This window comes from Caretta caretta, chromosome 15 (assembly GCF_965140235.1).
Source record: "Caretta caretta isolate rCarCar2 chromosome 15, rCarCar1.hap1, whole genome shotgun sequence".
NCBI lineage: Eukaryota > Metazoa > Chordata > Testudines > Cheloniidae > Caretta > Caretta caretta.
Window position 1 is genome coordinate 26,901,508 of NC_134220.1, and position 13,860 is coordinate 26,915,367.

At 37.3% G+C, this 13,860-nt stretch overlaps 1 protein-coding gene across 6 annotated transcripts in view; it reads left to right on the top strand.

Moving 5' to 3' along the window:
- BCL7A (BAF chromatin remodeling complex subunit BCL7A) overlaps positions 1-12,926 on the top strand; it is a 30,779-nt gene extending 17,853 nt beyond the window's left edge. For all 6 annotated transcript variants that reach the window (XM_048821514.2, XM_048821515.2, XM_048821517.2 and 3 more), the window contains 4 exons: positions 2,250-2,346; positions 5,110-5,277; positions 8,293-8,414; positions 9,416-12,926. In XM_048821514.2, the coding sequence (XP_048677471.1) occupies positions 2,250-2,346; positions 5,110-5,277; positions 8,293-8,414; positions 9,416-9,487 (459 nt within the window). In that variant the 3' untranslated portion in view covers positions 9,488-12,926. The remainder of the gene's footprint in view (positions 1-2,249; positions 2,347-5,109; positions 5,278-8,292; positions 8,415-9,415) is intronic.
- Positions 12,927-13,860: the final 934 nt, after the last annotated feature.

The following is a 13,860-nucleotide window of genomic DNA, read 5'->3' on the forward strand; positions in this document are numbered from 1 at the left end:
TGGTGGGATGGTTTAGGAGCTGTTCACTCAGCTGCTCCCCTTTTGTTCCCTCTGAAAAGAAACAACGCAGTGCTTCTGGAAAGCGTGGCGTCCTTGATCCAGAGCTGTTAGATTTGTCAGTAACTTTCTGAAATATGTATATGTAAGTGTTTGTTTGTATTTATGATGTATATTTTAATAGGGAAAAAAACACCTTGTTCCAAGGATAGAGAAAAGTGCCCCAGTGTCTGTCTTGTTGAAATTCTTTTGCAGCCTCAGACCATACTTGATTGTCTTCTTGTTTCTGTCCCTCACTGGAGAGTGTTGCCTGACCATAATGGGTTGATTACTGAGCTTCTCCCTTCCTGGAGTCTGGCTTTTCATTCTCCTCTCAGCAGGAACTGGGTTTTCCAAGAGCAGCGCAGCTGGCACTTTCTCCTAGGAGACCAGTTACATCATCTCCTAATTGAAAATGCTGCATCCCTTTCTAGACACGGATTTTCCACATGATGGATGCAAACATCTCTTTTGTTGCTTTAACCTTGCAGCTCCTGCTATTACACAGGACATGGGGCAGGGGTGTGTGTATGCAGGACTGTCTTGCTGCTGTTGGGATTTCTCTTTCTCTCATAATCCCTCCTGCTCCACTTTTTAGATTTAATGCAGAAACTACATTGTATATGGAGAAGGGAGAAGTCTCAGCAGCCTGGGAGGGAGGCAGGCAGGCCGGCAAACAGCCATCCTTTCCATGTGAAAATTCTCAGTCCCCCACCATTACCATCGTGCACACCTTCAAAAATCCATGCAAAAAGTGAAGATGCTGTGTCCTAGGTGACTAGATGATAACCTGGAGCAGGCTGTTGCTTCATAATACAGCCCTTCCAGGAAATAATTATCCCTACTCCATTCTCTCTCCAGAACCGCTTCATACTCTTTAAAATACTTGGCACTTGCAGCCTGCGAGTCTTTCATCTAGAGATCTCAAGGTGCTTTACCAGAAATGTTCATCACTTTACTGTGAGGTAGATCACTGTTATCCCTATTTTCCAGAATAGGATACTGAGTTACAAAGCAGGGAATTGACTTACTCAAGGCTCCAGAGTGGCAGAGTCAGAAATCATGTAAAGAATTCCCAAATCCCAGCCCTTACTCTAATGACGTTGCCTCTGCTTTTGCCTTCTCGGTTTTGGCAGGAATTCTCTTGATCTTGTCTTTCCTTTTCCAGTTGCCTTTGTAGCTCTTGGGAATTGGGAAAAACAGGAATAAAAATACTTTATTTTAATGCACCCAAAAAACACCTTAATGGAGCATAATAAATTAAATTATACACCTATTGGAGTGGCCTGTTGGTATATTATATACCTTCAAGGCTCCGGATATACTAGCTGTGGGGGAGGAGTCCTCCACAGTCTTAGCCCTAGGCAAAACAGCTTGGCTGAAAATAAAATGAGTTTTTCATTGTGTTCTGAAGGCCAGCAGAGCTCTGGTGAACAAAGTATGTGTTCAAATACTTCTCTTTAGTAAATTTCTACTCCTCTCTCTAAAGAGAGCTGCCCCCAAGCATAATGTACAGGTGGGCTTTCGGCTACAAAGTAGTATGACTGCAATAGGGAAAGGTGCAAAACTGCTAGGGCCTGTGCTATTGGTTATAGCACTGCAGTAAGCTATGGTAAAATTTCTGTTACAAAGAGAGAGGTGTGGTATTTTGGTCTGCCCACAGAGCTGGCAACCAGCAACTCCCCAGTTCTAATCTTGATTCTTATGCAGCTCCTTCATTTTACCTTGGATAAGTCACTGGCGCATTCTGCCTCAATTTCTCCAGCTGCAAAATGGGGGGATAATAATGAGCTACCTCACGAGGGTGATGTTATGTTGTGCAGTGGTTTTGAAGATGAAAAGCAAAGGTGTCCTGATCTGTGACTAGGGCTCCTAGGCACTACAGTATACAAATAATAATAATAATAATAATGTTTATAAACACTAAACATTAGCAGAACTTCTGGTAATAGTTGCTTTTTTGTGGTGCTTCAGTGGTCATAAAGAATAAACTGTATAAATGTTTCTCAGAGATTCTTATGATGACTGCCTCATCAGTGTTCTTGGTAATTCTTGACTTGGCCTTATTTCCCACATGCAAGTTATAAGCATGATATGCTTACAGGACTAATGCACTGAGCTGAAAGAGAGAGTTTTACACTAACACATGGATGTTGTTTTCCTGGCTAACAATTCAGAGACTTTAATTTTTGGGGGGTGTTTTTGTTTTTCAGAAAAACAAAAATAAGAAAAAAGGCAAAGATGAAAAATGTGGCTCTGAAGTGACCACTCCAGAGAATAGCTCTTCTCCAGGGATGATGGACATGCATGGTGAGTGGGACGTGACCAGCCCAAGCTACTCCAGGCACTGTTATAAAGGAAGTAACCAATGGACAAGATTCCTCTTGGAATCAACAGGAGTCGCTGATGCATACAATGAGGGCAGAATTGGCCAAGTGAGAATAAAAAAAATTAGAAATGCCTGACGCTAGATCAGTGTGTGGTATAAGTCATTAATGTTGATGGTGGTAAATGCAGTTTTCACTCAGGCTGCATGTAAAAGAAAATCCCTTTGTCTTCTGTGAGGGGAGCTAAGACACTGAAATAAAACGTGAAAAGGACAAAACAAAAATAAGCCCAGTATCCAAGGTGCTGTTTCGCTTATCTAAGTGACGTAGTAACCTTGTGCCTCTTACAGACACTGCTTGCTTTGGCAGTGGAAAGCTAATGAGTTCTTGTGTATGTATTTGCTAACTCAGACAAGCTGCATATGTCTTCACAGTGTGTCTGTCCTTAAGGTGCACAGGTAACTGCCTAATAAAATACCGTTTCGCATTTAAAATATGAGAAAATATATCTTGAAACCACTTTTTCAAATTCAGCAAAGCAGAGACTGTCCATTGAAGTATGTTTTAATAGATAGTGTGCAATATTAGTAATTTTTAATAACCTATGAAGGGAAGAAACATGGTCATTTATATACATACCTATTCGCCCTCCCCCAGACTCCAAAGGAGCTGAAAGAATTTTGCTTAAAAAAAAATTGTGGGGAGAGACGAAACACACAACTTCATCCCCAAAGTAAATATTTCAGGAAGTCATCAGAATATGAAAGCAGAGAGCTACAATGGAATCTCTTCTGCAACTTCAGCTATGATTGTCTGTACTGTATGGGTATTGTAATAAATTGTTGGGAGGAGTGTTGTGATGCCTAATTTAGGATTTTAAGGCATTTTGGAGAGTTTTGGATGGAAGACTATAGAAATGCAAAGCATTAAGGAAGTGGCTATGAGACTGGGCTGTTGGCTAGCTTGAATGTTGTGTACAATAACATCTAAAAAAGAATTCCTAATTTGAGCTGTGACAAACAAAAATAACACAGGAGACTTTCTTGACAAGTAGTTGAATCTTCAGCAAGATTTTAAATTCATGAGAACTTTTGCTAAGAATCCTCCTGGAAAATGAAAGTTCCTTTGTGCCATACATAATTGATATGATGAAATAAGCAGATTGGGTTAATGTTATGAAGAATGGAGAAGCTTTATTTTCAGATCGCCTGCTTCTCCTCTCACTTGTGTCAGGTTTACACTTGTTTAACCCTATTGACTTTAATGGCGTTACTCCTGATTTACACCAGTGCAAGTTAAGAATTGGGGCAAAATTATTCTTTCAGTTCCAAGAAAAAAACACTACTCTCCTGTAGTATTTGCCACTGGGAAGACTTCTCCTTGATAAAATTAACCAAACCAGAAAACAAAATTTTCAGTTCCCAGAACAAATGCTGACAGATTAAGAAAAGCAAGGTGAATTGAGTGTTACCATGGTTTCTATCAAAATGGCATCTGTACAGCTCAGCCATGTTGAAATTCCTTAACTTATGGATGTCTAGGTAGCAGCAGTGGCCAAAGCTGCTTCCCCATCTGAGTTGGAGTAGAAAGGTTTGACCTTTTGAAGATGCAGAATTTTAGCTTTAGCAGTTTGCAGCTTTGTCACCCATCTACACAGACTTCTAGTGTGACTTTGTCTTGGACAAGTCATTTAATCTTTGTCTCTCCTTTCCCCATTTGCAAAATGGAGATAATACTTTTTCCTTGCCTTTTGTCCATTTTGTCTATTTAGATTGTAAGCTCTTTGAGACGGGGACTGTCCCCGATTTTATGTGGTAACTATCTGAGTTGGGACCTGATCTCAGTTTGGACCTTTAGGCCCCACATCAATACAAATAATAAAAATAAGTGTTCTCTATGGAAATACACATGAAAACTTTACCTATTACAGAAGGATACTATGTGCTTGATTAGCAGGTTGATTTAAGGGGATTATGTTACAACTGTGCTCCAAGATCTGTACTGGTTGGCTGTCCGTTAATTTCTGGTTGCAATTCAGCTGTTGGTTTGTACCTATAAAGTGGTTTGGGAGTGTTTCTTTCCTTGGATGATACCCCTGCAGATGATATTAGATGAGGCACTCAAGCAGGTAGCCCCTGGTTTCCCCAGGAATTGGATGCAGACAAGGCATTTCCGCTGAGGGGCTCTTGATATTAGAATTTGCTTCTCCCTTTGACTCGACGTGGCCTAGGTTTGTAGACCTTCAGGATACTCTGGAAGGCCCACCTGTTCTTTTGAGTAGAGGGAGGGGCATGAAGGAGCATACAAGTCTGCAGGGTAAGTGTTAAGAGTTGGGTACTGATGCTCTCGATGGATGAACTGATAAAATACAGAATTCTGGCTTCTGATAAGAGATTATATTATATAAATCCAAGAATTTTGTGCTGTTATTGTTTAGAGCCCTCGGTCACCATATTTGAAGAAATATACACTATAGTTAAGCAGCACTGTGTACAACACAGGGCATCAGAGAGTGTCAGTTGAGTGAAGGGGACTTAAGTGTAAAGAGTCCTACTAATTTGTGAACCTGAACAGTCCTCAGCTCACCCAATATTCCCAGTGAAGTCACTGGGATTCTTGAGTGTGCAAGGCATGTAGAATCACATCCGATTTTAGCTATGCTATGATGCATAAAATTATATAACTTCAAGAAGAGCCAAAATATCCTATTTCATTCACTTTTCATCAAGGTAGAATTTTTTTCCAGATGACAATAGCAACCAGAGTTCAATAGCTGACGCTTCTCCAATAAAACAGGAGAACAGTAGCAACTCAAGTCCAGCACCTGAGCAGAACTCAGCAACACAAGCAGATGGCACTGAAGTAAAGTCTGATGAAACTCAAGCAGATGCAAAGGAGCAACCTGGTTCAGAAGGTAATGCATATAGATATATCTTGTGCCTGGAGCTTTTCTAATAGGAAGCACTAGTTTAAACTAACACTTAAGTTCCACATTCTTGATAAGAAAGAAGCTGAAATAATAAAAGTGGAACAGTGTGACTGGCATGTGATACAAAACACAACCATCCATTTTTCCAAAACAACAAATACAGCTCACAAATCAAAAGTGATGATTTGCCACAGTCCACATGTTGTTAGTTATTTAACTTCTCCATAATGATGTCTAGTTGGCTTAAGTCTTCTAAACTTCATTGCTGTGTCAGTCAGAGCAAAGTCCTTGGTATGTAAGTATTTTATTTATGTACTTAAAACTCCTGTTGACTTCACAGGGAGCAAGAACAGGTTTAAACTAAATTACAAAATTAATTTCTTCCATGAGAGTTCCACTGACTTCAGTGGTAGCTGGCCCAGGTCCGAAACCTTTACTGCACCTAGATGCCTCACATCTCCAGAACAGAGTGCAAAATATTTTTCTGCTTGGTTTTATACCTTAAAAATCCAGGTCCTGCCTAGGTTGGAGGACTGATTGCGAACTAGTGAAATGGTTCCATCACAAGAGCTAAACTGGTGAAAGTTGATCTGCTGAGAGGGGAAGAGATTTTTATTGACTCTTTAAAACTTTTATTATGTAAAACTTATCTAATGTCAGTAACTGAAAATTGACATTTTAAAGAAGGAAGTTGCTTTTGTATTCATCATCCTTGGGCTTTCTTGAGAACTCACAATAAACTCCCTTATATTGCTCATTGATGCTCCAGTGAAAGCAGGGAAGATCAGACTTGACATTCCAGATATTCTTAAGGTAAAAAACAAGCAGGGGAGGAGGGAAACCTTAAAATAAATAAACCTTTAGGCCACCTTAATCCATACCAAGAAGCAAAAAATAGGCTTAAACCCCAATCTTAAAAAATCCTTTGTATGTCACCATTTAGACATTTATCAAAGCCTTGATCCTGCCAGGTGCTCAGCCAGTGGGAGTTGAGGATGCGCTTCACCTAGCATCATTGGGCTCTAAACAAAAATGGAAATAACAAATATTGGTATTTTGTAACTTGTATGTGTACATTTTTATTTTAACTTTATTTTTTTTAATTCACTTTGCTACATTTCTTTTAAAGCTAACTCTGAATTTGTTTGCCCAGTTTTCTAAAAAGTACATAATGTATTTTATTTGCTGCGCTGAAAAACAGCCAAACATGATGTTGGTGAAAAGGTTTTAAATCTGACATTGTTAATGCTATATTTCTTTGGTGCCTTGTAAAATTTTAGTAATTGAAACATTTGCCGTGTATTTATGCAAAATCTTATGTTGTGATGTTTTGAAAGTACCATTGTCTCCTCCCTATTATAATATATAAAATATACTCTTAACAGCATTCTAATAATCTGGTTGCAAAATTCCTGCCATAACAAAGCATTTAAATTGTCCTTCACAAACCTCTTCCTACTGATTCAGTTCTTAACTCAGTAGATCCAATATCCAATTTAAATTTAGATCAGTTATCTCAGTAATATTAGAACGATGTACATCATGCTAAATACCTTCAATGGCTAGAATGTAACTTTTAGATGCGGGGCAATTTGGCAGTTAAATCACTACCAAAGTAGACACAGGAAAGCCAAATTTTATAAAATAGTGTTCTCAACTGACTGCTCACTGGGAACTGTGTGGATTTCCTGCCAGATGGAAAACTTGCCTTTAACTTGTTCATGGGTGAATTCAGCCGATTACATAATGTACATCTCCCATGACTAAATTTAGGTTCAAGGAAAATCTTTCCTTGGGTTGGTTCCAGGGCTGTTACTGTGAAATGAGAGGGAAAAGCTTGGGCAAAATGCATACTAATCTGGCCTTTTTGCTGGTTGGATGCTGTGTTTACTTAGGGATTCTAAATCCAAATAACCCATCATCCATTGGAGAATGATGCTGTTTGATCAAATAGCTGATTGTGACATTGTCAAGCTGAATTTAAATAGCAGGTAACAAATTAAGGACCCAAATCTGTTCCACTGTACATCTTATGTGACTATTCTGAAGTCATTGTGGAAGGTTAGGGGAAAAATTGGCCCTAATTCTTTAAAATCAACATTTTTATAATGAACAAATATTTTAGAACATTTTCCTATGTGTACACTAATTATTGGCAGGTCTGAATGACTCTGAGGACAGGTAATCCTACCAAATTCATAGGCGTGAAAAACGCATCACAGACTGTGAAATCTGATCTTTTATGTAATTTTATCCTATACTATACAGATTTCACGGGGGAGACTAACGTTTCTCAAAATGGGGGTTCTGACCCTAAAAGGGGTTGCAGGGGAGTCATGGTATTGCCACCCTTCTGTGCTGCCTTCAGAGCTGGGTGGCCAGAGAGCTGCGGCTGCTGGCCAGCTGCCGAGTTCTGAAGGCAGTGCCCCACCACCAGCAGTGCTGAAGTAAGGGTGGCAATACCAAACTATGCCATACCAAACTGGTGGCAATACCAAACTGTAGTTTAACAGTGTCAGCAAATTGTACTGTAGAAGATACAAAAGGAAATAAAGCCACTGCTCCGAAGTGCTTTTAATCTGGAAGTACTGAAGACTTAGTGTTTTTTTATAGCCACACAAACAATTCTATGGCAATTTAGAGAGAACCCCCCATAAAACCACAAAAACAAACATCTTGCATCTGACTGAGTCACTTTGAGAATTATCGCTCTTCAGACCACATTCAGTAAAAGATTTTCTGGAGAAGGCTTGCCTTTTGGTAACTCATAGGTAAAAAGAATTCTTTAGTTTAGCTCATGTGGCTAAATTGGGTAATGTAATATTGGGTGCTGAATATTATGGGTTCAGTCCCCACTGCTAATTCAGATATCATCATGTGTATGCAATCACAACTGGTTATATTTGAATGAAAGGTATTGTATGTACATTAGCATTAGAGAGTATAAGCTTGTATTGAAAGTTGATTCTTCATGTTTAAAATAAGTTTTTACTCTTTCAGATACTTCTGATGAACAGAATTCACAGTCTTCAATGGAAAATTCCATGAACAGTTCAGAGAAAGCAGAAATTCAATCCTCTGGAGAAAATGATATAACTACAGAGGCATCTAAAAACTCTCAGGTAATTTTAATTAAGCTTTTTAAAAAAAGCTACTTTTACACATCTTTTCCAAATTCAATATCAACTTTAAAAAAAAGTTAAAGAAAAACTGTCAGGAGACCAACCACATTTACATTTATTTCTTTAGCTGTGTTACTAAGATCACCTTGGACTATTAAATAATTTTTAATATCTGATTTGCTTTCACCATTCATTTGGCCTTCTGTTTCAATTTCATTTGCCTTTAACAGTAAGAAGACTGATCAGTTTCACTTTCAGGCTCGTCTGCACCAGCTCAAGTTTGATATGTAAGGAAATGTTACTGTCCAAATAAGGAGGATTTTATTTACTTACAATCCAGTAGGCTGTGCCCAAAATGTATCCCTTTAATTTCCATTTGGAAATAAATATATTGTCTTTATAAAGCAGAACAGCTAATAGACCTGGCAAAAATGTAATGCTAATAAACTCAGTGGGTCAGATTCTGGCTTGAGGTATGTGTATGTCTGCAGAGCCATGGCTAGGAGAGGGGCTGTGGCTTGGGAATTATCCCACCTAAATCTGCACTACAGGTCCTCTCTGAGACTTGGTGGTGGTTTCACGTCTGAGTGCACATGTGCCCACTCTCAAACTCTCACACCCTGCCCTGGAGAAATTGCTGCTGCTGCTGCTACTAGAAGGAGTAACTTCTGGGTCTTTGTTTTTTGTTGTGGCTGAGTATGGAGCTGAGGTAAGTCAGTCTGATCACATTACTGCTGTTGCTTTGGAATGTATGCAGTGGCTTCATGCCGGGAATCAGGATTTTGCCCTATGTGACTAGGTAACAACAAGACCAAGCAACATGATGTTTTAGAAAGATGATTTCAGGAGGTGTGTTTATTTGGTTATGTCATTCACATCCTAGGATATTTTGTGTCCCCCAAGTAACATGAGAGTACTCACTCTTTATTTTAATCTGATATCTACAGCACCTAAGATTCAGTCCAATGATAACATGAATTCTTTCTCTCTTTCCTGTTAAGGACTCTGAAGGAGTGCCACCTTCTAAAAAGATGAAAGTAGAGGCTTCCCAACAAAATGTTGAAGAGATTTAGACTATAGATTTTTTTCTGATCAGTTTTTATGTAAGGTACATCAGTGGGCTTAATCATAGAACAACTTTACTTAAGCATCTTCTCTTGGATGAGGACAGAACTCCTAACTTTTCAAGTTACCAAGCAAAAATCCAAGAAAACCTAGCAAAGGTTTAACTTCTCAGACACTGAAAACTTTTTCCTGTGAAACAAACATTGAGAACTTTTAAGTTACTGTCTCTGAAATGGTTGGAGTAAACAACTCAGGAGGGGTCTACGCACTGTTTCTAAAGTCAAAATTACAATTATGTTGCTGCTGGTTTTATTTTATTTTTTTTATTTTTTTTTTCCATTTCTCTATTTAACAATGTAAGATATTTAAGGATGGTACAGGTCAGGTATTAGCTTTCATGTGAAGTTCATTGTTCTGGCGTGATGTCTGCTTTTGTTTTGTGCCTTGTGTTCTGAAAACAGTGCTAACTTTTAAAGTTTTGCAGCTGTCTCCTTTGCAAAGTGGCCTATGTTTGTATAATGCCATGTAGTAAGTTTTTCTGTTTTTTTGTTTTATTTTTTTATTTTAAATCCCTGATGCTTAAAACTTAACAAATAGAGATAAAATTGATCTGGAAGCCATTTTCACACTTGGAGTCCAAGGAGACAAAGAAGCATCATTTTATTTTTCTGCAGCTACAGTGGAGACCTTTTATTGAATGCCCGGCATTCGCAAACTGTAAATCTGGTCTTTCAAACTATTCTTAACTTCATCGGAAGTTAATATGATTTATTTACCATTTATATTCCAGATCTGAATAAATTTAATAGAAGTAAAGTAGATTAAGTAATAGGTCCAGATCTCTGTACTGGGTACAGTAATTGTTTTATAAAAAAGTTCCACTATAAAGATAGGATCAAAGGGATTGATGTGCAGCAAATGATTTATTCTGATATCAGGTTTTCACTGAACTGGATTTCATTGTACTGTTCTTTAATAAGATGTTTACTGATATATTCCAGGCTATACTGTATTTGGGATTTTTTTAAACTTTCAGCTAGTCTTTGTAAATAAGTCTTATTTCCATAATCTCTACATTACTGGTAGAAATTATCCTTTCTTTTCAATTATGTTGAAGCGTGCTTATGCTAAGCTTGTTTGAGCGGCTCTGAGCATGTGTAACTCCCTTCAAGTCAATGGCATTTAGAGGTGCGAAGTATCTACCTAGATCAGGCCTTTAAGGGCCTGATGTTGCAATGGGCTTAATACTTCTAGGGAGGTGCCAAGCGCCTTCAAAACCGAGTCATGTCCGTGGTAACTACTTGTGTGACTAAGGATATTCACATGAGGTGTAAATGTTGCTGGATTGGACCTTAATCTTCATTCACTCTCAGAGGGAGATGGGGCTTGTAATTTAAAACCAGATCCCACATCTCCAAAAATTGTGCAGAATGTGTAAGCTAAGAACTGTAAATATTTTTTAAAATGATAAATCTTTCTGTCCACACATTTTCATAATTAGCTCTTTGTAAACTTGCTTATTTCTGAATTCTCCAATGGTGAAAATGGCTTGAGCTTTGACTACTACATTGCATTTCCAATTACCACCTTAATTATGAAGAACAATTGGGAGTAGGAGAAGAGTGAGGAGCCAATGCTGACCTTCCGTAAAATGTCTGTTGGATTAAACTCCAAAGTGACTTGCTATGCTCAGTTTGGGAATTTTTCCTTTTATGTTGAAATAAACTTTTTTGGATCTCAACTAAATAAAATTTGGTTGCAAATCATTCATGAAACCAGTGTGCTCCCTAATAAGTTTTTGGGTTCTCTGGTCAGATCATGAAGTCCATTAACTTTCTGAAAATAAGGAACTGAGGAGCCAAAAGTTATATTTGCACAATAAACATATTGGAATGGTAATTTCTCTCTTGAATTGTGTGTATGCTTAAAAATGTTGATAACTGGTCAATGGCTATCAGTTTGTATGTATAAATACACTCAGATTTAATTGATATTTTGTGAGAAAAATTCTATTTGATATATAAAATGGGCAAATTTAAAAAAAAATCAGACTTTTCAAAACACATTCACTAGCATTTTAATTTTGTATGCTAAAACTACATGAATCAGATGCCACCTTTTACAAGTCGTCATGTTTACTGATCACCATCTTCAGATGAATCCCAAAATGTTTTTCATTTTGATTTTTCTACAAGTTTTTGAAGGGGTAGGTAAGCTTTTTGATTTCAAAGCTGATTCCTGTACTTTAGGAAGAAAAATATAAATAGTACTAAAATACCTCAAATTTTTCATTAGATAGAAATGTTTATTGGCATTACTGACACCAACAGGTTTAACTATAAAATTCCTTCTTTTTCTCCTGTGGCTTCTGCTCAGAACTGTGTCCATTGTACTGTGGCTTGGAAAACAAACCAGCTATTGCTAATGGCTTTATTTCTAAAATAGTAACTTTTTATTTACAGTTTATACAAAATACATTCAGATCTTCTTTTCACCACAGATTCTAGTGACAACAGACAATTGAAAAAGCAGATAGGTTTGGGTTCCTTAAACCTGTTAGTGTCATTCTCTAAGAGGAGAGACCTTGACATTACCTGGTATGAAGAAATCCAAAATAATGTATAAGACTGTTATTAGTCTTTCTTTGAAGTGCCTGATAATATTAATGGGCCAGTGGGTGTGATTAAACACATTTTAATGCCAGAAAGTACAGATGTGATCAGACCAGAACATAGGATCCATATCTACTTGAGGTTTGGAACCACATCTAGATTCAATGTTTTGGCTTGGACCCATCTCTACCAGAAATTTGTTTTATGAACTCACTGTAAAAGAGTGTATTGAAAGCATTGAGACATGAAGCAGAAGGGGAGTTGTAATTTACTTCGAGGTAACTGAAAGTTCTCATACAGCTAATGTTTTAGAGTTAGTGCAAATATCAAGAAGTGCTTCCTTGCTACATGCTGAATGTTGGAGCTTCAGTTACAAAAACAAAAGAAACTAGAAGCAAAAAAAGTAAATTTTAGCTTAGGTTGTGGAACACATGAGAAGGCCTTCCAAATAAGCGATTTACTCAGCCAAACATTTTATAGCAGAACTATTCCTTGGAATTTTTATGCTTGGGAAAGTAATTGTTAAACATTCCAAAAAGTGCTGGCACTTACAAAACAACAAATCAACAAGGCAGTATAAAATATTGGTTTTGGGTGGCTATCTTCATACATAAACATTGTCATGTTTTGGAATGTTCTTTATATCTAAGGGTCTGTTAGAAGATGTAAAGAATTTTGTTCTCCCCCCCCCAATACCTAATCGTTTTCCATCTTATGATTTGTGTGTGTTGTACAGCAGTATAATTTTTCACTTATTTATTCCATCAGTAGCTATGGTTTGTACAATGTACAATGGTTTCATTTAAAAAATAAAATTAAAAAATCACAACATGAACATTGCGTGAATAATTTTGATTAAGAAATTTAAATTTAAGAAGTTCAGTTTGTTTCTAATTTAAAATAAATGTTTCAATTTTTAAATAGATTTTTAAAAAATTGTGCATTCTGTGGTGTCTAATTCCATAATACATAAAACAAATATTGCAATCTTCCTGTTTCTCACTGAACTACAGCGTTGTAATACTGCTTCAGTCTGACCTTGCTAAGTTGCATGGATGAATGAATGGGCTCATGGAATTAAAGTAGTGGGTAAACAAATCCAATAAAAGAGCAAGATTACTGGATCCAGCAATGTACTCTGATTATTTAAAGTGCTTGAGTATTGCTTTGATACTTCACAGGGTCATATGCTGTAGTATATTTTGTAAAAACATTTAAAAAAAACTTGCAGACAGTTCATTGTAGTGAGGTCTTGTTGAATTTTTGCTGAGAAGTGGGGAAACGATTAGTGCAACTTCTGTAAAGTGACTGCAGATTAGTAAAATTCCACTGTATGATTTCTTGCTCACCATCAGTGTGCTCTCCAGTGTACAGACACAATGAGAGATGTGGCCTCTACCCTAAGTGTCCATATTTCGCAGTTTTTCAGGACACTTGAAATGTTCCAATTTTCATTTCATTAATAATTTTTTTTTGTTAGAACCACAAAATGTTCAAGATGTATTGCTGTATGAAGTATAATTTGGTCTGTGTTTACTGGGAACACTCAGTCTAGTAGAACAAGTGTTTTTGGAGTGAATGGAAAAGTTGAGTGCTATCAAAATTATGCTTTTTCTTGAAGTGAATGCTAATGACAATTTTTCATTGTTTTATGATAAATTTATTCAGAAACTTACTGGAAAAAGTCCTGTACTCAGAAATATACCTGTGTCACTGAGCCAGGTACTGGCAATAGTAAAGTCAGCACATACAAAAGAACACTTTAAAAA